A 27,782-nucleotide genomic window follows, 5' to 3' on the forward strand; every position below is an offset into this window, starting at 1 on the left:
TGACTAAAAATGCTATACTTTATGAGGGGATAAAGAGGCAGTAACTTGGGCCATGTGAAATCTCCAAGTTCTTGCTTAATTTCCCCTTGTCCACAATTTTTTCCAGCGGCAATATAACTTCTACTCTAAAGCTCTTTTTCTGAATGTGATGCTAAATGGCTCCCTCCTATCAATAAAGGATGCTGAAAATCTCTGGCCATGAAGTAATACATGCTATCTACCAAAGTGCCCATTATCAGCTTACTTGATCTTCTTCCTCCGTTCCACTATATGCCTGATAAGACTTGACAACACGTAACTTGAAAAAAGGAATACCAGCTACCCAGATCTATGTCCCTCTCAAAATCCGGTGACACCCCTTTCTCATTCCATCTTCTTCCTCTCCACTGCTACTGATCAGAGATACTTTGGAAGAGCGTGTGGTCAAACTCTGCTACTGTTGCCTGCCCGGATCTGCACTGGCCCCCCATTGCCTGTGGCACAGAAACACAGGAACTCATCAAACTAAAATGCCTGTGATTTTGCATCTTTCCATTGGGGTGCAACTTGCTGCTTCTCTGCTTCTGCCATCACCACTCTCAAAGGAGCGAGAGGTGCTCTGCACACAGTGAGCAGGTACGCCAAGCGCACGGCCATGGTGAGGCAGCAGGAGCAATCACTGCTGCTCTATCTCCTTCCTGCTCACCAGGAGGTATTTTTTTCTGACTTACCAAGGATCCCCCCTGATTTCATTGATGAGGCAGTAAAAGAGTCAAGTCCTGGTAATTAATGACCAGCCACCCAGCAGAAAGTCCTGGAGGTGCCTCTCTGTGCTCATCTAGAACAAACTGATCACGGAAATGTGCTGACGCAAGCAATCAGTGTGCGAGCTGAGCACCCGGTACAACGCACCTACAGTTCAGAGAATGGTTTTGATGTCTTCCTGATCTGCGTTATCGCATCCGATCACAATCACACAATCACTGTCTAGGGGAGAGTGTCTGTGGAGCTCCGGCACAGCAAGCCCTCTGAAAATCCTGAGGATTCGTGAGATCCGAGTCATTTGCAAAGCACCGGTGTGGTGCCATACAGTTCACCATATTTTACTACAGGGCGCAGCTACCTCCATAATCACAGAGGACACCGTTTTGTCAAGATCCCCGACTCATCACATTAATCAGTCGCGCACCGACCTTCCCCCTGCCCCGGCCCTCAGCCCGCGAAGTCAGCCTCTCCCCTCCCGGCACTTTCCCCTCTGGTGTTTACCCCCGATGCCCGCGGCGCTCGGGAAGGGAACATTTTCAGCCCTCGGCTTTCAAATGCCGCCCGCAGGGAAGGGGAAACCTGCCGGCGCGGCCCCCCCCACGCTCCCCCTCGCTACCCCCGGCCTCCCCGCGCCGCGACGGAGCGGGCAGGCCCCGCTCTGCCCCAGCTGCGCCCGGGCGGGGGCTCCGCTCTCCGCGGGAGGCGGCCGCGCCGGGGGCTGCCCGCGCCCCGCGGGACCGGGAGGGACCGGAGGGTTTGGGGGAGGGAAAGCCCCGCCTTCCCCCGCCGCTCCCACCGCCACAGGCCCCTCCTCCCCTGGCCGCCCCGCCCGCCGCACACATGTGCCCGCAGCCAGCGGCGGGGCGCGCCGTCGGGGCGGGCGGGCGCCGCCGCCTCCCCGGCACCGCCGCCTCCCCGGCACCGCGCACCGCGCCGAGCACCGCCGCCTCCCCGGCACCGCGCCGGACACCGAGAGCCGCTGGCCGCGCTGCCGCCGCCGCTCACCATGGCCGTCGCCTACCTGCTGGGCAACGGCTCGGCGCCGCTCCTGGCCGGCGCCCTGGAGGTGCCCTTCGCCGCCAACGCCTCCACCGCCTGCCGCCCCGCCGCGCCGCCCTGCGCGGCCGCGCCGCCGGGCGCCTGGGGCAACGCCTCGGCGGCGGGCTGGAACCGCTCCGAGCCCTGCGGCGGCGCCAACGGCAGCGCGGGCGGCGGCGGGCCCTGCGCGCCCGCGGGAGGCGGCCCCTCCGTGGTCACGGCCATCGCTATCATGGCCCTCTACTCCGTGGTGTGCGTCGTGGGGCTCTTCGGCAACTTCTTGGTCATGTATGTCATCGTCAGGTGAGTGCCGCCCCGCCCGGCCCCGCCCCGCAGCCCACGGGCGCTGCCGTCGGGGCGGACTCCCCGCCGCGGGGAGCCGGGGTGCGGGACGGCGTCCCGGTGGGCCACGCCACGGTCCAGCCCCGGCGGGCAGCAAGCAACGGGCCGCACTCGCCGCCGGGCGCGGAGGGGCTCCAGCCCCCGCGGGAGAGGGAAGGCGGCTTTTGAGGAAGCTCCGGAGCGGGCGATGGGGAAGAAAAACTTGCGGCGGGGCCGGGAGGACCGGCCGGGCTGGGAGGTCTGTCCGGAACCGCAGCGGGTCTGGGGATGCTCAGCGGACACTCCCGTGCAGCGGCATCCCCGGGAGCTGCTCTGGCCGACGAGTCCCGAATCCCGCTCCTGTCCGCCGAGGGGGGGGCAGGATTTAAAGGGTCTTCAGCCGCTGCCTGGGAGCGTGTGCGGGTAGAGGGCCGCGCACGGACACCTGGCACACATCCACGCGTCTTTCCCTCCCCCCACCTCTCCCACACGCACGAGCAACATGTAAATGGCATCGCGGCTAAACGCTGCTCTCTGCCCGCGTTTGTGGATCCTCTGCCTCAAGTCCTGATCCATACGTCTGTATTTATATACGTATGTATATATACATACGTGCGTATACACGTGCATGAATACTCCAGGATCGCGGTCGCGATCCGTCATCCCGGCTGCCCTGCAGCACTTCGCAACTTTCTCGCCCGCAAGCCCACCCTGGCTTTTACAGCCCGCTCACAAGAGTGTCTCTCACGCACGAGAAATCCCATGCCCGTCAACCGGCGGCAGGCGGGTGAGAGCGGGACTAAGCGGGCTCCCTCGCCCGGTGGAGGAACACTGCCACCTCCCGGGAGCGGCGGGGCGGGACGGGACGGGGCCGGCCAGCCTCCCCTTCCTGCGTGGCTGCTCCCCGCTTCCAAATCCAGCAGCGCCTGAGCCCTGCGGGGGGTGTGCGCTCCCTCCCCGCCGCGTTTCCCTCCCGCCCGGTTTCCCCGAGTCTAGAGCGCGTCCCTTTTCCCTCTGAACCCTGCGGTTCCCACGGCGTCGGGGTAGCGGCCGTCGTGCGTGGGTGCCGCGGCCGCGGGGAGCCGGCGGGCCGGAGCAGCCGAACTACCGAACCCCCGGGGCGAGGTTGGCGGTCGGGGTAGGGGGGCCGCTTCCTTCGGCGCCTCTCGGGGACGGCAGTGGCAAACCTCTGCAACTCGGGGACCCGGTGGGAACGCGAGCAACGCGCATCGGCGGGTCGGAGTAGAGTCGTGCAGAAACCCGGTGGGTTTAACTGTGCTGTAGAGGCTGCGCTGTAAATTCACAGAGCTGGGGAGATTCTCTTCTGCCCGGTGGGTTTGGCCAGTTCGGGACTCAAGCCATCTGTGTGACGATGCAGCTGCAGAAAAGCTCCTTGAACCGGGGCACGGCTGCGATCGGCTGAGCAGCGTTAAATGCATTCCTCTGGGAGAAAAAGCAGATGCACAACGTAACAGAGCCAGGCTAACTGTCAGCAGAGACATATGCCACAGGTTGTACCTGGAATTATATGTATTTATACTGGGTATAGTCCATATTAGGTTCATATTTCTTACATTAATTAATTGAATTACACTTGCACCACAAAGCCAAATTGAATGAGACGCATTTAGATTTTGATCTAAAGAGGGCATCTTTCCCTGAGATTACAGTTTAAAAACAAAATCCAGAAGCATTATGAGAAAGCAAAAATAGGTTTTCATTTTACAGAGGAAAACACAAATAAATGGCTTCTCCAAAACAATCCAGGAATTCTATGCCAAAGGCAGGACCGAACCCAGGTTTCCTGTTCAAGAACAGCCTTTGGTATGACAAAGTTCCTTCCCAATTAATATCACACAGCTGTTTACTAATTTGGGATGAAGAAAAGTTTACATGTTGATGGTTGAATAGGATGTGTGGTTTAAGCAACATAGAAATGCATTTCCCTTCTGTGCTTCTCTATAGGTTTAGTACATCTGGGCAGCAACAGGGAACTTTTTGATTTATTTCCTGTTGCAAGCTATACTACCATGGCAGTATTCCCAGTCATATAATATGCATATATGAAATGGTGAGCATGTGTGCTCACATTCATGTATCCTTGGATCCAGCTACAGACAGGAGACAAACCTTTCACCGGATTGAATTTGGCACCAGATAAAGCTCCCTTTCTTTATCTACCTTTCACACTGTACCTTCTCAGGAAGAACAAAACATCGAAGTTTGTATTCATTTTGAGAAGAATTGAGACTACTAGAAGTAAGTTTTTAAAGTGATACTAGTACCTAGTTTGCCTTGAAAATACTAGGAGTTGGGAGGTAGGTACTTAGATATTTGAAACTCTGTCCCTACTTACCTTTCAGAGTCCAGCCCCGGTGAAAGCAACGGTGACTTCATATTCAGTGTGCTGCATGCTAATATCTCATGCTTGGCTTCTTTTGAAATATTTTTTTACTAATTATTACATTATTCTTATAAACATTATTATTCTTACAACTTTTCTGCATGAAGCAGATCCATGGGTTTGGAGCCAGAGCCGTCCAAGCGCTTGCCTGATGTGGAACTGTCACTGTCAGTCCACAATGCCACCCTGTTATCCCAGCTGGGGCAAACAGGGGTCAGAAAATAGACATGTCCAACAGGGAGTTAGAAATGTATTGTCAATATCGATACGAAAATCAGGCTCTTCATGCAAAGCATGTCCATGGATTTCTAGTCTGTGTGCATGTTACTTTATAATTAATGCATTCTCATCCACCCTCCCCATTCTCCCAAATGGTTCCTGTTTAGCTGAATACTTTCATTCTTGAATTAATATTTACGTGTTATAACTGTAGTGTGTGAGGCTGAACCTCATGTTACCAACACTGAGCTGCTTCCTTTGTCAAGTACAAAAAAATGCCTTCTGAGTGACAGCAGTAATAGTCAGGTTTTACTCCCAGCCATAAATTTCCTGTAATCTGAAAAATCTGTAGATAATTTTTATTATCTGTTTTCCTCATGTGCTTTGTAGAAGTGTAAATTACTAATATGAACACGGTGTTATTATGGCTGTGTCAACAGCAAATGCTACTTCTAGCTACTGCAGAGTACAACAAGACAGTGTACAATTAGTACCATGTGGTATTGAATTAATTTGCACAGTAATCTATAGGCTTTTCCAGCCTTCTCGTCTAGTCAGTGGGATATTAGTCACACTTCAGAGTGGGAAGAATATGCCCTGTGATTAAGGCAATATGCTAGAAAATTGTAATAGATCATAGATTAAAATCTTCAGCATTGGTGGTCTGAAAGGGAGGAACAGCTCTCGGAGGTCCCAGTTCTCCATGATGCCTGCCAAGTGGCTGTAATTCCACCAACTGCCGCTCAAGTCATACAAGTCAAGAGTGATTCCTTAATTGCTTTGCTATTAAATTTGTCACATATCATAAACAAAGGTGCCTCAGATTCTCTGTGATCCTTCACAGGAGGAAGGAAATGTCGTTTCATTAGAGTAAATGATTACTGTGCTTAAAAAGAAAAAAAAAAAAAAAAAAAAAGGAAGGGAGTCCTCTCTGAAACAAAGAGATTTCTTTCTACAGTTCTCAAAACAGCCTCATAATAGTGTTTTGAAAAAAAAAGCTGACTGAAACATCATCTAATCTGGAAACACTGTGCAGTACTGAAAGCTCTGGTTACTTCAGCTCATTTCGCTTAAGGAAAACTCCTTTACTAAGTAGAATGGAATTTGGGGTGAAATTTCAATTGTAGAAAGAATTGATTTCACCAGAGGAATAAATATTCTCATACATGTGCACAGAAAGGTAAAAGTGAAGGATTTGGAAAGAGGTCATAACATATGGAGAGAGTCTGTTTAGAGAAATAAACTTAAAATTATCACAAGTTTGAAAGTGGCTGAAGCAAAGCAAGTTTTTTAGAAAAATGGGGGTTTTTCTCTACAAGGCAACATAGAATTATGGATGCAGTGTGAAAGAATGCCTACAGCATCTCTTAAAGCAGTGTTGATCAGGAAACTTAGAAACAAAGAAATGCATAAAATTCGTTCTTTGCTGTCCACAGCTGCATGAACTTCCCTGCATCTGGATAGCATTGCGTGTGCTAATATGTGTCCTGCCTGTTCCGCTGTCTGCAAAGGAAAGGTTCCACCCCAACTCTAAATGCTGTTAACTAAAGCCACAGCAGCCTTAGCGGGTCGTGTCAAATATGAGTTGACACTGCTCACCAGCATGAGTCAGAGAAGATCTGAGGACAGAACTGAGGGTGTCAGGTTGGGCAGGAACAGCACAGAAGCTGAATTAAATGAGCGGCATAGTGAGGGGGTGACCCTCAGCATCCTGCGTTACAGAAAGGCAGGTGTCCCTGTTTGCACACTGTTTGTGACCGTTTACCAACCTTTGCCCGTTGGTAAATGTTTGATAAGCAAGCAGCTCCCCTCCCTCCCCCAAGGTTGAGGGAAGCAGAGAGATAAAATGGCACGTATACCTTTGTATTCTCTGTTTTTTTAATACTGACACGGTCATGGTCAGACTTTGGCCGAAAATACATTAGCCTGGATCCTGGGGCTAACCCCCGTCTCCCTGAGGGAGCAGAGGCAACTGCAGGATGAGTGAGAGCTCCTCAGCCCCCGACTCGCCTCCAGACCCTGTGCCTGGCCCCGGTCCCAGCTCTCGCCCGTGGGACAGCACGCCTGCCCCGGGAGGGCAGACCCCCCTGCTCTGCTGGAGGCTACCACCAGGCACTTCTGAGCGGAAAACATCCCCTCTCACTCAATTTCTCTTGAAAAAGCTGGTTTGATCCCACTGTATTTTTCCTGGAGCAGCATTTTGGTAATAGCTCTTTTTTTTTTTTAATTTCCTTATAAAAATAAGTCATATTATACCAATTTTTCATGGCTTAAGTAAAATTAGAAAATAGTATAAGCACATATTGTTTATATTATGTAAATATTAGCAAGCTAGTGACTAATGAGCTAACTAGTTAACAATCCAGAAGTACTGCTTTATTTCATTTTAACTTAGAATATTTTGTCAAATCATCAGGCATAGCTTTTGCTGAACACTTCGTAAGCTTTTATAATTTTTCTAGATCAAAAGGTGATATACTTACAAAAATCCCAAGCATCACATGACGTAAGCCCAAATGTCTCAGAATCATAGTCTAGTTTACTAACCTCTTTTCCAACCATAGCCAGCAGCTGGTATTCAATCAAAGAGTGAAAAAAATAGGGGCATCCCTGTGTGAGAATCCTTATGGCAGTCTGTTAGATTGCTGAGAGATTTTCTGAGCTGCAGTTTGCATCAGCATTTATTCAGTAGCTTTTTGTGGATATTTCTAACATGCAGCAGCCCCAGAAAAATCAGAAACAAAAATAAGGTTGGAAATAAAAGGTTACAGATATTACCACTTCTAAACAAAGCTACTTTGAAACAAATGTTCTCTAAAGTAAAATTTTAGAATTCTGAAACATTTTTACAGATTCTAAATTGGTTATTTTTAAGCTTAGGTGTTCTAAGATGGATGTTGTAGAGATCCTGATTAATGGACATTTTCAAAATATTATTTATTTTCATTATCATTCCAAGTGAAAATGAGATTCCAATCCTTGATGATTCTCCTCAAAATACAAATCCACTCATTATATTTTTTAAAAACCTGAAAGCAACTGTTTTCTGAATTGATGTGGCTAGGCTGACCTCAAAGTTCTTTTTATAACCATCTGTGCCTTCTTTGGTTTATACCATGAAGTTTGGGTTTGATGGTATGATAAGTGGGGATGCTATCATTATCTTTCAAAGCTCCTGCTCCCTTTTGGAAGTTGGCTTTTAATGGTGTTCACTAGCAAGGAGTTCCACAGCTTAGCCCAGCTGTGTTAAGAAGCATTCTCATTTATCCATTTAATGTTAAACACTTCTAAATTGTCTTTATATTTGCATTTGAATTTACACGATGAAAAAAAGGTAGGGATGAGAGACCACAGCTAATCAAATAACTGTGAAAGACATGAAATAGCCTATTTTTTTCTGCCTTCTTACTGAGAAGTGTTCAATTATCAGCTGTAAGATCTTGTACCTCAGATCAGGAATAGAACTTCAAACCAAAAATGTGTAAAACGGAGCATCTCCTCCTTATTGTGTTGTATGGAGTGATCCCAGCTGAGGGAAGTCTCTTTCTTAAGGGGGAACAGGCATTAGCAGTTAGGGTATCTTTTCCTGTTTTCCACTTGCACAGTGCTAACCTCCAGCCCTGGGATGTGCTGCCTCTATAGAAAAATCATCCAAGAAGCCGGTTACCCAGATCCTTCTCGTAATGTGATGGTCTCAGTACCTCCCTCAGAGCCCCAGTTTCAGACACAATCTTATCCTTGTCACATGGAGACTAAATCCATGATTCCTAGTACTTTGATCCAGTCTTCTCAAAAAAATCAAGCTCCCTCTTTCTTTCATGCCTGCCTCCACTGTCACCTACTTTCCCCTTTCCCTCCATCACAGGCAGGTTTTCCTCCATGTGTATTCTCTCTCCAATCCCTTTGTCTCACCTCTGTCGCTCCTTTCCAGATCACACTCAACAGCTTCATTAGAAGATCCCAGTCTCCTGTATGCGAGAAGCTATACCTTGTTTGCTTAGCATTACTTTGATCTGTACAGTCCACGGCCTTGCCTCAAGGCCCGTGATACCTCCCCAACACCCTCTGACCAGGGGAGATTACCACTGCTGTTCCCCATCACACCTTTGAGGATCTCACATCTTCTAGAGGTAAAACTGTCTTCAGAGACTTCCCTGCCAGCTTCCCTGCTGAGCCGGGGATGTTTTATTTACAGTCCTCACCTGAGGTGATCAGTCTGCAAATCAGGAGGAGGGAACCAGCACCTGGAAACCAGAGAAAACAGCTGTTAACTTGCCCCCTCTAGGAGAAAGTCACTGCAGTTATCATAGATGCAGTCAGTGTTTTTACTCTCAATCGCGTTTCCTTGAAGGCAGAGGGGAGAAAGTTAAGTTGAAGACACCAACAGCTTTCCTTCTAGCAAAGCAAAAACTTCAGCAATAAGCACCCACTGCTGGATAAGGGCAATATACTGGAGTTAGCCTTTTTAGCACCATTGATTTATTTTAGAGATGTGTCACACGATAATGGCAAAAGCAGCAACCTTTACTGGAGACCCATATATGCCTCAGCACCAAGCAAACAGAGATTCAGCTAAAGGTGGTTTAACAAACATGCCAGATTAAGTCCTGGAGTAATTGGCAGATAATTTTTCCCCCATTTAACTAGGCTGGAAGGAAAGAAAATGTACCAGCAGGTGACTGGGCATTGGAGCATACATATTACTGTCATTTGGTTTTTATCATTAAAGTGGCTTTTTATGGTGTCTGGGAAAACAAAAAGAAATGAGGGTAATAGGAGTTATAAGACATTGCAACTTCTTAAATATTTGTGTGGCAAGTTGATATGAATATATCTATAAAAACCTGTTCTTGGTTGATTCCTTTTCCCTTTTTGGAAAAAAAAAAAAAAAAAAGAAAAAAAAGAAAAAATGCATCACATCAGCTTTATTTTGTACAGATTTCTGCCAGGATATTTTGCATATACATGTTTTTTTAAAAGGTATGAAAATAATAAGAGAGAAATAATAAGATAGTTACCTGTTATGACTACTGTGGAGTTCATGTGTTCTGTCCAAAGTAATCTCCTTGCTCGTTAATCCTCTCAGTCAGACATCAAGGGAAAGGACCAGCCTTCCTCCCCAAGATAGCTGTTTTTCCCAAAGAAAGCAGCTTGGTTTGTTTTCTCCAAGAAGGGACTAATCTCACGGATTCAAAGTAAATAGCAGAAAGAGGACCTCTATATGATGCCTTTCAGTAGCAAAAAAGCAGGAAAGCAAGCAACAATTTTAGCCCAAAGCCCAACACAGTATTGTATCTAATTGAAAACCAGATGGGTCAGATGCCCTCCCAACTCTCTTGGTGCCCCCAAAAGACTGGCACCAGAGTCTGAAGAAAGTCGACTCTGCCTAAAAGGTTTTCGTTTAGTTCTCCCAATATTGAGGTCTGGGAGAAGTCTGTAATTGGTTCTGAGCACAGGAGACACGGCCCTGAGCCGATGCTCCTCCATGCAAAGTGGTGAGCTCTGCTTACTTCTCCCTGGGTCCTGCAAGCAAATACTGGTGCATCTGCACATGCCTTGATGCTGCCCCAATGCAAGGAAGGGACAAGCTGGGAAGTCAAAGGTACTAGCAAGATAGCCTGAGGGGAGTAACCTTTGATGAAATTCTGGCTTAATTCCATTTGTGTTATGGAGAATAAAGTGAAAATGGAACTTGGCAGGGGGAAAACAAAGTATTAGGGAGAAAAGAGGTAGCAGCTGAAGCAACTACAGTCCGTCAGTTATCGGCCTTATGTTCAGATCCACATTCAGCATATACATTCAAACTCCTTCAGAAAAAGGACATGCCTTTGCCAGTGTGTGAGGAAGAGAGGGGAAGGCTGCTCCAGCATAATGTATGTGAAGGCCTTGCTGTGTTCCTGACCGACTGTGTCAAATAACTAGGCCTTGCAATTTTAGATCTAGTACACTCCCTTACTATGTCATGCCTTGAGACCTGAAGTGATGCTTGATATTCATATGTTTTCTCATCTCTCTAAGTAAACCACCATCACCAGTCACATCAGTGACTGGGTAGCACCATGTTGGGAGTCATGATGCAAGGCTTTAACAGGAGGAATCAACCACTGCCTCTGTCTCTCTTAAAGGCAGTGAAATCTTCCTCCCTTCCCCAGTTCAGCTTTTACTCCCAAACTCAGGATCAGTGCAGGAAGTAAGTGAATGTGTTGCAAATTGCACAATTTCATTGTAACTAAGTGTGAATGTTTTCTGCTATAATGTTGTACCGGGAGGGTTTTTTTTCAATTTGTTGTTTGTTTATTTTCCCTGAGGGCTTATTATTTTTTAATTACATCTTTGTATATGATCTCTTCAGATGAACAAATCAAAAGGATGAGTAGATTGTTAACCACAGTATGTCACCTCCGATCTGGGTGGCCTGACCACCTAATAGCATGTAAGGGTTGTACACAAATTTATGGTGCTTGTACCCAGAGCTTGAATTGAATGGCTTAAGGCATAAGCATTCTGAAGTACCCATGAATAGAAAAATCAAAGACAAAATCTTCAAGCTAATTAAATCATATGCTCCCGGACAGGTAGGTTAGGGTCATCCAGAGTATATATGACTTTAAAATATTAGTAGGTAAGTCTCCCACAGCACGTCACAACTGTGGCTTAGATACAGTATGGGTCTTTCACTCTATAGAGATCCACTACGATGCAAAGAAATAAAAAAGACGATAAGGGAGGGTGGCCATCAGTTAAGTCCATTATTTGAGACCTATTAGCTCAAAGGTACTTTTCAGAATGTGGCCTAGCTGAGAGATTTCATTTCAGTGTCAAACATACTAATTAAATCAGCAAACAGAATAAATTTTTGAGGAATTTTCCAGACCGTCCTGGATATGACATGACCTTTATTAAAGCTTTAGAGGCTCAGTGGAAATTGAAAGTACCTGATATCTCAGGAAAGCATGCAAAATAATCCCTTTTTCCTACTGTTTCTGAGTTGCATATACAAGCTACACCAGAGTAGCCATGGAAATAAAAGTTGATTTAAATTGGTTCAGCTAGGCATACTTCACATATTTTAATTTTCCTACCCAAGGAGACCTCAACTAATCTAATGTGTGCATATAATGAGTCTTCATTTGTTTAACAAGTCATTTATGCAAGAAGAACATGAATTTGAAACACTAACCTAATCTATTCCAGCATCCACAAGAGTTATGTCAGGTTGTCTGTATGCAAGACCTAATTGCTGGCTGTTGTTTCTTTCAGCAGCCAAATCTTTTTCGTGAACAACTGCTTTTTGCAATGAATTTCCTGCAATTAATACAGTTTTTCATATATTTTGCATTGAACCTAAACACAAATCAGTTGAAGCAGCCTGTCTCCAAATTACGATTCTTTGGACAAAAGCTTGCATGTCTTTGTGTTGCTGAAAGTAGTTATTACCAATCTGCCATCAGCCAGCCCATTTCCTAAGTGCAAAAGAGTGTTTCTGCTTTTCTCCTGACTGTTGTTATTCAAGTAGGAGCAGTTTTCAAATTAATTCGTAATGCTGTGTATCACTACATTCATTGGGCTGAACATGGACTCTGCTCTCTGGCTTCTTTGCACCAGACTCGTGGTGCAGGGATGTGATAAAACTGATCTGGTACAGAAGGGCTGAAGGGCCTGCAGCAGGGTACATTTCAGCAGTCCACATGAATGTAAACAGCTTGTCCAAGAAGCGGTAGGGACAAGTCTCAGGTGGCAGCTATACCAGCTGTGGCTATTAGGTTTAGATAAAACGTGAAGTAAAAAATTCATTATTTTTTAAGAAAATAAAAGGTCTTTGTGTTATTTGTTCTTTACGTCTGAGCCATGGAGGCTTAAAAGAAAAGACTTCAAAAATTTTTTGGAGGTGATAAGGTGGAGACTAAACCATTAGAGTGGGCAGGCCATAAACAGAGCTGTGGCACGTGTCTTGCAGAAAGACAGGCAGAAGCGTGCTCACACGTCTCTTGTCGCCTGACTGTGAGGTAGAAAGGAAGGTGCTTGTGGCTCCTGCTCAAGATGCTGCTACACTCTGTGTGATGGAGCTGGGGTTCTCTCTAGGTTAGTTTGGTGAACTGTTGATTTGGTTTGCAAACTACAAGAGGCTCATGGGCTGCCAGTTGAGGAGGTCATTTCAAGGCTTTCCATTTATACTTGAATGGTAGGAACTTAGTGACTATCTGAGTAGGATTCTCATGCTTTTCTCTATTACTTTTTCTTATTCCAAGCAAATCCCTGTTGAGGGGACCTCTACAGCTCAGATCTTCAAACTTCAAGTATATTTTAAAGTTTTGTTGGTTTGAATACAAAGACAAGGTTGAGTTTTCCCCACAGAACTAGACAGACATAAAGTGTATTCTTACTATTGTAAATCTGATCTATCATTTACTACTACCAAGAAAAAAATGTTTCATGAACATAGACATTTTATGATACAAAACCTGCATTGAGAAGATAGAAGGAGCATACTAGTGAGTGTCAGCATTATAACGAGCATCATTAATTTGAGTATATATCAAGAGCAGTATCAAGTTAAATATTCACCAGAAAATTGAATCATCATGTTGCGCTATTAGTCTTTCATTGCAGAGTTGTAAAAATAAAAGTAATGTTGCTCAAAGCCAACTTCTGTCTTCACTTGCTACCTTGTTCATTCTCATGCAAAATTTAATATACTTAGTGTTTTAGATGGTGAAATTTCAATGTAATCTGAATACCAGCATTCAGATTTTCATAGGTTTGCATTTAAGACGCTTTCTTTACACATCTGTTCATTTTTAGATTCTCTAGTGGCCTTGAATGAAAGTGTGAGAACAGTATCTGTTAAACAATTGCATTTATAGACAAAATACTTCTGGTATTATAAGTTATACAGATAACCTTTGACTTTAATTACATATAAAATCTGGTTCCTCTGAAGTATAGAAATCTTATCACATGCATATCTATGTCTGGATGATAGAAATGTTTGTGCTGCTTGTTCAAATATGTAGACTGAGACTTAGCAAAAGATATAATAACAGCTAAGATCAATTCTTTGAAAAACTCCATTTTGAGGGACTGTTATTTTTCATGCTGTTAAAATTACTTTTAATCAATTGCTTCAGTATTTATTTGTTCATACAAAAAAAAAAAAAAAAAAAAAACAAACAAAAAAAAACAACTCCTGGGGACATGGGTAATCTACTTATTTGGAAAAATACATGTTTAACAAAATGTACCTTGCAGAAGTAAACCCTTTATAAAATTTTGAAATATTTAGTACAGAGAAACACCCAAATTCCATAGAATTTACTGAAAAGAATACTGTGAATTTCAATAGGCTTTTGTTGATTAGGCAGTTGTGGAGGTAAATACTTTCTATTACTGCAAAAGCTCTGCTTCCTCTCTTTGTAAGTACAGTGTGATTAGAAATATAAAGATTACAGAGTATACCAAGCAAAATCCTTCATTAATATCCTATAGAGCCCATTAAGTGAAATAAGTCCAAGAACCTTTAATCTTAAACTGACAATGAAAGCAAGATAGCAAAACTGGAAAATGTGTAGCATTTAAGTGGCATAAGGCTCATGCCCGTCCCAGTGAAGAAACTTGATGCCATCTATTCAGAGCTTTTCCCGGCCCATCCTCTGGCATGCTAAACTGAGAGTCATTTACACATTGGTTGATGTATTTATTTTTTTGCTGTATCAAGCATTCCCTTTAAATCACAAGAATGACTTTATTTGCTGTTAAAAAAAAACCCTTATCATCTGATGATGTGCTCTCCAGACAGAACTGTGCCAGACCTGTTGTGTGATGGCAGCAGCATGGAGCAGCATACCTAAGCGTGCTTTCTTGTCCAGCCATAAAGCTGGGGCAATCCCCCCGGGGCTGAGCAGGGATCAGCAGCCTGAGTGAGGGCCCGGGATCCTCATCGCCTTCCCTTGTCTGCGCAGGATCAGGAGCCACTGCCCCTCCACTGCGGTTGCTGCCTGAGCAGATCAGACTGGAGCAAGCTGGATATGTCTGCTCACAACGCAGCCAAACCTTGGGGTTAGCTCTCTGGGCACAGCTTTAGCTAGTCCTGGGTCTGTTGTCAGACCTATGGAGAGGACATTCATTTTTGATAAACAACAGGGGACATGGCAAAAAGAGGGCTTAGCACAACATTTTCATTCTGGGTAACAGTAAAGTCAATATAAAAATATAAAATGAAAAATTTTAAAATGTTGCTATTTTTCATTGGAGAATCTGGAAGATTCTCCGGCAAATTACCCAGAAAATATTTTCTCCTGCCTTCAAACTGTTTTTAGACCTGCAGTTTATTGTGTACCTCTCACACACTGCAATCCTGTAGATTTTTTCTAAATCAATCCCAGCAGAGAGAGGCATGGTAAAACATGAAATACTTTTTTTTTACACTTTGTCTTCCCCAGCAGGTCGCCAGAAAGATCTTTTCAAATGGGCTATTCCTCTTGCAAATCACTCTTTAAATTGTAAAATGTTTGATCAAACAATGTACTTGTTACTTTACAGAAACAGAGGCGAGTTTTATCAAAAGAGCAAGCCATTTGACATCCCAAAAGCCAGGCAGCCACAGTGCCCAGCCACCTCGGCAGCAATCAGCACAGCAGGACAGCATAACCAGGAACATTACTTAGAGTGATACATTCATTGTACCACTGCAAAAGTATATCATCCTCATAAAAAGTGGATTTCAAGTTCTGCTTGAAACAGTGAAGGGCTTTTAAAAATTTTGAGGAAACTAAGGAGGAATTTGGACTCTACCTTGAGCAATGCAAATACAAATTAAAACGTAAAAATCTTCTCCTGGTCAACTGTGATTGAAGTGTGACATATTCAAAATTCAAGAAGTGTTTTTTGGGTTGCTAGCAACACAGATTTAGGAAGAAGGGGTGCAATGGAGGTTGCAGACCCTCCTGCCAAAATAGATACTATGGATCAGAACGAGCATTCGTATCTCAAGCAACAGGGCTGCAGGATCCAGCCGGGGTCATGGCTCTATTGATACATTAAATGCATATGGTTAATAGAATCTGTCTTCTCGTGTAATTGAAAGGACATCTGTCCAATTTACATTGGACACTGAGATTAGTAAAACAATGTAGTAACCATCATTACAATTTATTTTAGAATTTTATAATTATAAATAAATGAGAAAGTCTAAAAGCCTGAATTTTTAAACACAGCAGATTTGATAATTATGCTAATCTTTTAGGTGCTTATTACCTAAGGAATTACGTAATTACCACTCCACAACCTACAAATGAATTCTCTATTTTTACAGACCACGATTCTGATACTCGACATCAGCAGGTACAGAAAATCTATCCATTTAGTACAGTGTCAGATATGTACCCTTTTTTCATCATCTCAATTCTTTAGCATCTATAATATTGTTTTATCTATGTGTATCCTTTCTCTCTGCACGTTATATTAATCTTTTCTTTCTTACACCCCTTAGCTAATGCCTCACTGAACTGCAGACATTGTTATAGATAAACCATACCAAAGTTACTTGGTTAAAAGCAGAAAAGGTGATCTTTGGCAGTATCTAATACATTATTTCACAGAATTTTCTTGCAGATGGTGCACTGGACTCTGTTTTGTTTACCATTGTCAGTTGTGGTCACTCACATGCTTTGCCGATTTGTTTTCTAGGTACACGAAAATGAAGACTGCCACCAATATCTATATTTTCAATCTTGCACTGGCAGATGCCCTAGCAACAAGTACTCTGCCATTCCAGAGTGTGAATTACTTGATGGGAACATGGCCGTTTGGTACCATCCTTTGTAAGATTGTAATATCCATAGACTACTACAATATGTTCACCAGTATCTTTACACTCTGCACCATGAGTGTGGATCGCTATGTAGCTGTTTGCCACCCAGTTAAGGCCCTTGATTTCCGTACCCCCAGAAATGCTAAAATTGTCAATGTCTGCAACTGGATTCTTTCTTCTGCCATTGGCCTGCCAGTTATGTTCATGGCAACTACTAAATACAGGCATGGTAAGTCTGGCTTTCATTCTTAAATTGAGTATTTCAGTGTTTGAAGTCCTTTCTGCATTGTTTCACTGTATTGTAGAGACGATGAAATAACTTCTGACCTTCCACCTGTATAAAGCAGGTGTCAGTGTAAATGAGCCTCTAACAATTTTGCATCTGGCTGTAGTTGACTGGACACAGCACTGCACATGATCTGTCTTTTACAACAGGCAGCTCTAGCTCCTTCTGTGGGTCCATGCGAGTCTTGCTGCCCCACACAGTTTACTGTGGTGTTTGGAAAAGTGCATATGCCTGCTTGCCTTCTGCCGTGGGGCAGTTATGCACTGTCCTACAGCACAGAAGCCTGTGCTTTACCCAGGATATTCCCACTGAAGTTAGCAGTCATAGATACATTGCACCTGGTCTGGCAGGACGCGGTACAGAGCAGAGAGCAACTTCTGGATCACTGGTGCTCAAAGCCCTTCCATGAAGTGACAGCATCTCAGCATAAATCCAAACCCTCCATTGTGCACAGTTACCAAGTGTCATGTCATTCTCTTCCCCGTTGCCCTGAAATGCCCATGCTCTCAGCAGATACAGTGGTTAAACCACCTTTCTTTTCACCAGGTTTTATACTGAAAGTGAAAATCAGTCAAAGTTTAAGCATTTATGACAATTCAACTCTGATCTAATATACATGCAATTCCAAGCAATAAAATGCAAAAGAGAACAAATTACTTGGGTTTTGCTTTCTAACTCACACTTCATACATATTTTGCAGCACTGTGTCCTATAAGTGTTTGTGCCATTGACAATTCACAGATTGCTTTATTTTACCTGTTTACTTAGTAAATCTCCATTTATTTGCCTCTGATATTTAAAAGATTATAAAAAAAGATTTAAAGAAAAACAAATGAAAAACTGACCTGCTTGTTCTTCTCTGCTGTTTCCCTTTTTCTCCAGGCTCTATTGACTGCACACTTACGTTCTCCCACCCTGCGTGGTACTGGGAGAACCTCCTGAAAATCTGTGTGTTCATCTTTGCCTTCATCATGCCAGTCCTGATCATTACAGTGTGCTATGGGCTGATGATTTTACGCCTGAAGAGCGTTCGCATGTTATCTGGCTCCAAAGAGAAGGACAGGAACCTGCGGAGAATCACAAGGATGGTTCTTGTAGTGGTGGCAGTGTTTATTGTCTGCTGGACTCCCATCCATATTTATGTCATCATTAAAGCCCTGGTCAACATCCCAGAAACTACCTTCCAGACTGTCTCCTGGCACTTCTGTATTGCTCTAGGGTATACAAATAGCTGCCTTAATCCAGTCCTTTATGCATTTCTAGACGAGAATTTCAAAAGGTGTTTCAGAGAGTTCTGCATCCCCACTTCCTCAACCATTGAGCAGCAAAACTCCACCCGAGTCCGACAAAACACTCGTGACCATGCTTCCACTGCCAACACTGTGGACAGGACTAACCATCAGGTATGACTAGCAGTGGAGATGTCATCTCTGGATCCAGGCCTCCCGCTTGGAGATGACATGTATTCTGAAGTTACAGTTTATACTGATTTGTAGATATTTGAAGATCTAAATACCTTCAGGGTTATATTTGAAACTGGTGTATGCGTACACAGAGACCCCAGTCCTGCATGGTGCTAGCTGTTCTCTCTTCTGGAAGCTGAGGGCTTTCAAAGGTACCTTGCATGACCAGGTCCAGCGTGCATGCATATACAAAGCACACAAAACAGTGTTTCATTTGCAGGATGTTTACAACAGGTGACTGCTTTAGAACTGGTTGGAGATTAAGCACAGATTTCTCTATTCATACGCCTTGTCTGCTGATGGAGACAGGAGTAGGACAGAATATAGAGCTCTCTTCTCCTATTGCAACAGTGAATAAAAAAGAGAAGAAGCTGTGGTTGTACATTTTTGATTGATGTACAGAGAAGGCCTACCTGGCCTTGTTTGTCCTGGATGACATGCAAGAAGTAGACAAAGCCTTTTCTACATGCAGTTCTTGTATCAGATAATTATCTGTGTTGGCTAAGGTCGGTTTTAAGACAGAGAGAAACAGAGATAGATAGTGGTAGCTAGCTATATATATATATATAAATACATACACACATTAAGGAGTAGTCTGCCATTTAAGGTATACTGAGAATATACCTTCTGCATGTAGAAAAAGCTTTTGAGAAGTAGGGATTTTATGACACAGCAGATACCAAGAGAAAGAGATTATTTTTTTTTATTATTCAGGCTTTTTTGGTTAGCTGTTGAAAAGAAGCTCTTTTGTTACACGATCAACATCCATGTTGCTTTGATTAGTCCTGAGAATTTCCAGTCATCCCTCAGTGAACATCAAGCAAAACTTGAAAGCAAATCTTAACATTCATGAGAGTAACTCAAGCGCATCACAAGCACTAGAAAAAGTTCGAGTCATCTCTGTAATTCTTTAAAAAGAAGAACAAAAGGCACATACCTTGTTCGTTCCTTGTCACATCACCTTTTAGCAATATACTTAGTTTGCTCCTGCACCAGTTTTTCACTGCTGCTGCTTCAGACCCAAGCCAGCTGCCTCCTCGAGGTGCAGAAGTCGGTGGTTTCTTGTGAAAACAGTTGCACATCTGCCACTCAGGTGCTGCCAGAAAGCCCAAATTAGAACATTACCGTCTCCAAGCAGACAAAATAGTAATTGCACCAGAAAAGAGGAGGGAGTGGGCTAAAGGGAGAAGGGGCTAAAAGGAGAAGCTTTATTAAGCATCTGCAGTTGGTGGTGGTGTTCAGCAGTATCTGATTCATACATGCCAGACTGTGGCCTATGAAATCAGTTAGCACCTGCTCAGCTTTACACACACTTTTGTGGTAGAGCAGAACTGCCAGACTTGGCATTGGTGCATACATAAATGTATTTATGTATGTATATATTTGTAGTATTTACTAGGTGTAGCAAAAATTTATTAGACAGATTCAGCTGTTAATAATGAACTTGTAACCCTCAGAGGACTCAATTTTGTGCATGTGTCTGACAACAAGATTGTATCTATATATACTACAATTCCAACTTTTACAGTGCAGTGTGTATGCACATATTTTCTGCATTTAGTTATCTTTACATTATTTTTAGGAGAGCTGTAGCCTTCTAAACTTCTACCTATAGCAAAGATTAATGTAGTACTGCCCAGAGGTTGAGTGAAATTCTGTGTTTGCTCATTGCCCACTTCCCTGGGCAATGAGCAAACACAGAATAGAATATGATCCTTCCCACAAAGATCTTTCAACCTACACCAACAAGGGAGAGAGCCAGCTGAGGCGGGGATGGACCAAGCAAGTGAAACGAGCTTTATAGTGGCAAGAAGGAGGAAGCTAGTCTCCTAGCTGGGTTCTTTGTTGGTTGTTTTATTTTTCCATTCAGGGAAGAGTGATGAAATTAGTTCAGAAGAGATAAAGCATGTGTAAAGAGAAGTGAAGGAGAAGGTGCTGAAGGGAGAAGGAAGTGAGAGGAAGAGTGTAAAGGAGAAAGGGGTACATCAGGAATGAGGTCCAAGTGAGGCAGTAAGAAGGAAACTGAAGCAAAGAGCCAATAGACATGGGATAAAAAAGGTGTATGCAGAGCTGTAAGAAGTTGTTTGACTACCCAGCTTTAACTATTTTGGTAGCTCTTCCTAGCACCAAGCCATCAATTTTCCCCAGAGCTGGGGAGAAGCTGACAACACTTGGAAGCTCATGTCCTCATAGATGGGTGGATAGGTCTTTTTGCATGGTCTGGTATTTGAAAGAATTTGAAGAGGCCATAAATGGGCCCAATTTCACTTCCCTCACCACCATCCCTGCAGTCCTTGCTTTGGCAGCTGCCACCACTGGTTTATTTCTGCCAGCTGTGCTCACTGAATGCTGATTTGAGCCTTCTCACTGCTGTACTCCCTGGAGTACAGCTATCAGGTGCAGTCTCTCTGAGTCTCCACAATTTCCATAGAATACATGCATATCAAGCCATGTACAAACCTGAATATTAAACTTTATTTTTTCTCTCCAGAAAACATTTCTGTAAGAGACAACATCTTTGTTGTCTGCTACTATCAGAATGACAGACAAGGTTGTAGGACTAATCTACACTAAAAAGGTTCTCTGGGACAGTACTTACAAGTGTAACATCCATTATTATTATTATTATTATTATTAATAATAATAATAATAATAATAATAATAATAATAATAATAATAATAATAATAATAATAATAGTGTTATTTAAACAGAGAAAGCCCTAGGGTAAATGCAGCTTTTGCTCTCAGAAAAGATGAAAGAAAGAAAAAAAACAAAGAAAAAATCACCAAGCAAACCACTGTTTGCTCAAACAGTGAGTTTTTGTAAATTCTATTGACAAGGCATTCTTTTCACAGGTAAGTGCTTTCTGTACAAGAAAGTCTAGTTAGTACATCTGTATTGGTCTTGGTATACTGACAAGCTCTTTCTTGTACAGACAAGGCCTTGGAGAGCATTTGGTGTGAATTCTAATTGCAGGACTGTATAGTACTCGGCACACTTCATGTCATTTTCGAAGAAACATGTTCTACAGGTTGCTTTTCTGCCAAGTGAGAATTCTTTATTCCTGCTAAAATTAATGAGAACTCCAAGCGCTCAATCGCTCAACAGCTTAAGGCCTCAAACTCTTAAAGCATTTAAAAATAAGCATTCACTGGTGGAACAACTGTTGTTTTCAATCAGTGCAAAAGCAGTAACAGGAAACATCATAAATATTCATATTATTCTGAGTTAAGATAGTGGCTTTTCACCTACTCTGTGGCTTTGGCATTACCAAAAAGATCTATATTAAGAGTTTGATCATTGTTTTATCAGCACTTATAAAAAGTGGAAAAGCAGAGAAAGTTCAAAACTCATCCAGAAATGCAGCTTCTTTCGAATGCACAGAGTAACATCCGAGCCATAACACTGATGTGAGCATTTATAGAAATTGTACTTCCTCAGTGGAGCAACATAGTTCTGAGGGAGAAAAGACTGGCTAATCAGGCATGCAAAAACTGGAAGAGCTGTCAGACTGAGATGTTTCACATCTGCAGGGGATGCATCCTGTGTTACACTCAACTAACTTCTGTGGTAAAATGCATACGTTACATTTGTTCCAAAGCAAGCTTAAACTCTTGGCTCACTTTAGTTTTCAGGGAGGCATATTCAATCTTATAAGTGCATTTGCATGAAGAGTTAAAATGAGTAGGCGTGATCGAATCCTGAAAAAATGTCTTGCAAAGGAAAGCTGCTTATTCTGAACTTTTGTCTGTATGACTGAATATTGGTAGGGAATGGTAATAAAGGATCAAATACTATCTTTTGCAAATGGCTGAGGTTTTTTGATGTCATTGACATTAACCTGATTCATAACAAAGACCTGGACAAGTATTTTGAAATAGCTTTTACTTTTACTTCAGATGCACAAAGACTCTCTGCATTAATTTATCTCTTGAGATTTTAAAAAGTTTGATATTGTTTAAAATTCAAAATTTATTGACAATTCTTTTTTCCTGAAAAGTATGTTTTCCAAATAGCTTTTATTTTTGTTAATATGAATCTGCTAATAACAAAAAAAAATCCTAAATACTTAGGAAAATGGATTATTAATCATTATAGAAATCTGAGAAATTTAATTTGTTTCAGTGAGTTTCTTTGATACCCATTTAAGTTTTTATAGCAGCCTCACCTGAATGTGTCCAAGCAAGTAAGGAAATTATGTATAGGCACATTTTCAGGACTATTTAGTCATCCTATGTAACTATTCTTTGTATCTTTACCTTCTTATGGTTTCTCCTTAACCACTGAAGTGTCTAAATGCCATAATGGAAGATGCAAATCCTCCTCATGTGCTGAAAATGAAGCTTCAGATATGTTCAGTGAACGGAAGCTCTGGTATTTGTGCTCAGCCCTGAAAGCTTTGCCCTTATTGCTCAGATTGGCAGCCACGTGTAGAAATAAAAAGGATATCAGATTAAAGAAAAACTATTTTTAAGTTGAAACAAGGAAAAACTGAAAGCTAGTTTCACTTCAATTAAATAAATTAAGAAAGCACTTTATTACATTTTAATTTTCCTAGTGCTATCTGACAGATTGCAAACAAATATGAAGAATGCTGGTGAGTCCTATCCAGAAACATGACAAAAGCTGGGCAGATTCACATCTACCTGTATTAATAGAGAATGGCCCTTCTGTGCATTTTTAGAAAATAGACATATCTCCTTTGTAAATTATAGTGTATCTCAATAATATTTAGAAAGTATTGTTTGCTTATAAAACCAATTTCTGGCAAGACAATGACATCTATAAGAAGCTTGTCTAAATTCAATAGATCCTTAAAACTGGGCTTTCTTTTGTAGCTGATTTGCTACATGGGTCCTTTGTGAATCTTACATATAGCAGAGAAAACAAAATGTGTTTGTCAGACTCCTTCATGAAAGGAAGCAGGAATAAACTATGCTATGAGGAACAGAACTAGTTAGGTGGCTTCTAAAGTTGCTTGTGTTTGTGGCTTCCTTAAACTGTTAATTAGAATAAAAGGGGAAAAAAACATTTTAATATCTTCCTTAATAAATTAGAAAAAGTTCATCGGTAAAAAAAAAAATACAAAAGAAATGCTTCTATTTTATCTAATCCATAAAGATAAGTGAATATGGACTTCAAAATTAATTTCTAGATCTAGACTTTTCCAAAAGACAAGGACATTCACATTTAGGATCAGGTCAGTTTCTGGCCAAAAGTCCTAACAGCCTCCACTCTCCTGAACGTGTTTGGAAAACAATCCAATTCGAAAACACACTTTCCTTCTCCTTGCCTCAAAATCCTTACCCGTGCCCCATTACTTTTACAGGAGCACGTTCCCTCTCTTGTCTCAGTCACGTTTCATCTGTGACTCTCCATGCCATAAGCCCTTTATTTGCAGTGTCTCTCACCCTGTTTTCAACAGGTTATAGAGCTCCAGGACATTTGCTGGAAAGTAAAAAGGGTTGCAGAATTTCAGAACATGCTGTGCAGTGAGCAGATTTTTCTTGATGAAAATACCTGTAGTGCTACTGTGCCTGTTTGTAGATAGTATTTAACATGGATACTGTGGACACACAAGGCTGAGAGGTTGCTGGGTTTGTTTGTTATTTTGGTGATGTAAGTCCATCTCACACAGAACTTAAACTAGTCTTTAACTGCAAATCCAAAAGTTAACCAATGTACTGATGTGAGCACAGAATGTATCATCTGAAATACTAACTCCCCTGCAATTGCTACAAAAAGAATATAGGAAGGGAGTGAAATCCTTCCATACTCATGATATTCATGGAGAGTTCCCCTCTAGAAAGAGAACTGGCTTGGAATTAAATATATTCTAATTCTAATTCAAATTTCAGATCTACTAAGGTTTCTTTGTCTTTTAAGGTCAGACATGAAACTCCTCTGATCATTTCCTCTGCCTTTGTTGCTTTGTGGCAAAGTCATAGTATTACCTTACTCTCTGGGCTACCCATTTAGCCTTATACGGCAGGACAGTAGCTGCAAATGAGAAGTAAATTCTTCTTAAAAAAAGAACCCACACATGCAAACACACACACAAACTTGTGGGTGGGAAGAAATCAAGTAATGGTTCATTGTATTTGCAATTTCTTTCCTTTCAGTTGGAACTTCAAGAAGCTGAAACTACTCCACTGCCGTGACAGGGTCTCCTGCCGCATGGCTCTCAAAGCAATTGCACACCGGTGCCATGGTGTGTCTGGGCAGTATACTATGGGAAGGTGTAGGATACACCTTCCCTCAAAAAAATACCACAGAGGAAAGTGCCTGCTTTTCCAGTCTGTCAAAAATTGCTTCTGCAGCACTTCTACTTTGCGCATAAAACAGAAGCATGAAACTTAACAGCAAGCAGAGCCAAGAGTTACGGGGGCTTGCCAAGCTCCAGTGTTAACAGTCATGTTTACCAGGAATATATACATTAGTCTTAAACAAAGCTACTGTACCTGTAACAATCTGACATGCTCTTGACAAGTTACAGTGGTGTTAAACAGGTTGGAAACAAAAATTCAAAGGCTAGACAACTATAGTTTGAAAACTGAAGGTGAGCTTTTAATGGTGGAAAATAATGGGAAATGAAGTTGTAATAGTATTGGTTACTCAATTTACTCTTAAGATTTATTTGTAGAGGTGTTTTCTGTGCAGGTTATTTGTGTACTGAAGTCTCACAAGATCATCTAGAACAATACATTTGCAGTTCAAGAGGTCTTCTCTTACAAGGATTTCATGTTTCACAGTTTCAAAGGGAAAATATAATTTCAGTGTTCACTTAGCAAACAAAACTCCAAGCTTCACCTTCTTCTTCTGTTTCTCACATAAAAAATAGACTTTAAAACCAAAACAATGAGCTACAACTTCTTCTAAAAGAGATGAGTAAATGAAAGTATCCCATGTTGTACTGATTGTCAAATGATCCCCAAAACAGCATAGACTTTATTAACATAAATTCCTATGTGAACAGAAATCTAGCTGTAAGCCTGTCAGAACTAGCACAGGCTGATGATGTCTTCTCTTTCAAGTATTTCAAGTAGTTTCTCAAATTTCAGCTGCCCTATCAGCAACATTTTGAATCTCTATGTGAAGTGCTTGGAGCAGTTAATGCATTAGACCTTTTTTAATAATAATAATTAAAAAAAAAAAAAAAAAAAAGAGTTACATTTTGCTAGACATCTATTTTTTCTTAACCAAACCTATAACACATTTGCTTTTCTAACTAATGTGATACAGTCTGCATCTCCATTTTGTATTAGCTGCTAAACACATTAAGATTTATGACAGAAACATTGTACTGAAGTAAATACCACCTTAGCTGTTTTCTAGTATGAAAAATAGAAATATCCATGTAGATAATTTGTGGTGCAATGGTATTTTCTAGCCATTGTTTGTTACTTGCTTTGTAAATAAATCATCAGTAGTTAACCAGAGGCAAACGTACTTTGATGAATTTGAATATATTCTAAAATACAACTCTATGGAGCAGGGGGGTTTTTGGCTTTTCTATTTCTGCAGCCAAATGTATTTCTTATTTTCATTGTTAAAATCTATGTAACAATATGCTTTTAATGTGAAATTGTTTGGTTTTGCCATGGACTGCATAATAAAGATTGAAGGCCAAATCCTTGCAAGTTGTAAATTAAAGTAATATTTGAGTTTAATCACTGTGTTGAAGCCAAATATGTAGCCCTATATATTAGCAGATATGAATCTAGATATAGCAGAAGTGCCTTATTTTTTTTTTCCTTTTCTGTTGAAAATTCCACTGTGCTGTCATAGGGTTTTAATATTTAATTTTGTATTAGTTTAGCAGTATCTCCTCGTAGTCATCATTAAAGTTTAAACCAGAGTCATCACCATTCTAAGAGGTTTTGTATCTAATTTTTAAGCAGCAAAAGGTAGGCACTTGGAAGAATTTGACATATTGTTTTTCACTATACAGCAGTATTATTTAGATAACAAAAAGAACATAGAATACACCAGAAATGCAAACAGATGAATATCATGCAACGTCATTATCTGATGGGTTCTGAGTAGTCTGCTATGCTCACAACCACCTCACAAAATTGAAATACATTGAATGACTATTTGAAAACTCTTAAGTGATAGATCAGAAATATGTTGAACTAAACTTAAAATTGTAGTTTCATGACTAGTCAAAAGTTCATCAGCTTTCACAGAATTTACATAATGAATTGATTCCATTACTTCTTCTCTACTTAGAATGGAATGAAGATCATAGGCAAAATACTATGACTTGCCAACAGACAGCCTAATATTTTTAAAGATATTTTTGGCTTCTACAGTCCAATAATTAAATGAGCAACCTGACTGTAAATATTTTTAGCAGTAGTAATGTTGTTGTAGCCTTGATGGTCTAAGGATATGAGGAAGCAAATTTTATTAACAGAGCATTAGCAAAAATAAGTAAAATATCTTGGCTTTTTCCAGAAGGCTTCAATGTTCATTGGTAGTGCTTTGCAATAAGTAGCATATTATTACACGTCTGTATCTGCATTGCAAACCTTTAATAAAGGTATTTGTGTTTCTTGTATATTTGCAACATACTGTATTCAAATTCATATTAACATGTTATGCCAGATTAATAGCTTCGCTTTAAAAAATGTCATGCAATCAACCAATACCAACACAACTGCCTTGAAGGTTCTTAGATTAATTACCTGTCTGCTTTAAAGAATGAGTTGTATTTTTTATTATAAAAAAAAAAAAAAAAGGAAAATCCTAATAGTTCATTATTTATAAAAAAAAATTTTAAAAGCAGATGGGCAGAATTTGGTTTTGATCCAAACCTCACGTCCGTCTTGTGCTGACAATTCACTGCAGGGACTCAGATCCAGGATCCAGCCAGTGCGGGAGCCTGTCGCCAGAAACAGAAAGACATGGAGAGCAGAGGGAAATTTTCCCTTCCCAGCTTCTGGCAGATGGAGGCTTTCCAGGCTCTTTTCTAATAAATTAAACAGCCTGAGCACATGACCATGCACTGAAAGAAACTTTCCTGTGCAGCTAAACCAGGAGGCAGAGTAGAGCCCAGCACTACTGCCTGGCTCCCTGATGACTTGCATGCACCAGTCACAGTTTTCAAAAGATGTTGGTGAATTTTTTTTTTAGGAAGTGACTGGACAGATATATCAGTCTATAAATTGCTAGAGGTTGTTACTTAAAATGTCCTGTAGCAAGAAGACCCATGGTTGAGCTCTGCTGAAATATTCTTGTTTTGTTGATTTTAAAAGTTCTGCCAGATATTTTATTTGGGCATAGCTATTTCTTATATCTGGGGAGGAAAAAAAAAAAAAAAGTAATGGCCATTCAGTATAACATTTGAGCAAGACAATATGAATATGACTATTCAGTAAGAAATAATCACAACTACTTTTATTCCCTTCTTCATGCCAGTCATGATTTTACAGATTTTATCATGTAAGTCCTCAGCTGTTTCTTCCCTAGCATGCTTATTGCCATTTTGAACA

General features: G+C 41.7%; 1 protein-coding gene across 1 annotated transcript; it reads left to right on the top strand.

The window, feature by feature from the left end:
- The first annotated feature begins 1,606 nt into the window (after window positions 1-1,606).
- OPRM1 (opioid receptor mu 1) lies at window positions 1,607-26,153 on the top strand. Its single transcript, XM_042796091.1, has 4 exons — window positions 1,607-2,085; window positions 16,412-16,764; window positions 17,704-18,224; window positions 24,408-26,153. The coding sequence occupies exons 1-4, from the start codon at window positions 1,751-1,753 to the stop codon at window positions 24,444-24,446; spliced, it is 1,248 nt and encodes a 415-aa protein (XP_042652025.1). The 5' UTR covers window positions 1,607-1,750; the 3' UTR covers window positions 24,447-26,153.
- The last annotated feature ends 1,629 nt before the right edge of the window (window positions 26,154-27,782 follow it).

This window comes from Tyto alba, unplaced genomic scaffold, assembly GCF_018691265.1.
Source record: "Tyto alba isolate M040663 unplaced genomic scaffold, T.alba_DEE_v4.0 Super-Scaffold_22, whole genome shotgun sequence".
NCBI classification, from domain to species: domain Eukaryota; kingdom Metazoa; phylum Chordata; class Aves; order Strigiformes; family Tytonidae; genus Tyto; species Tyto alba.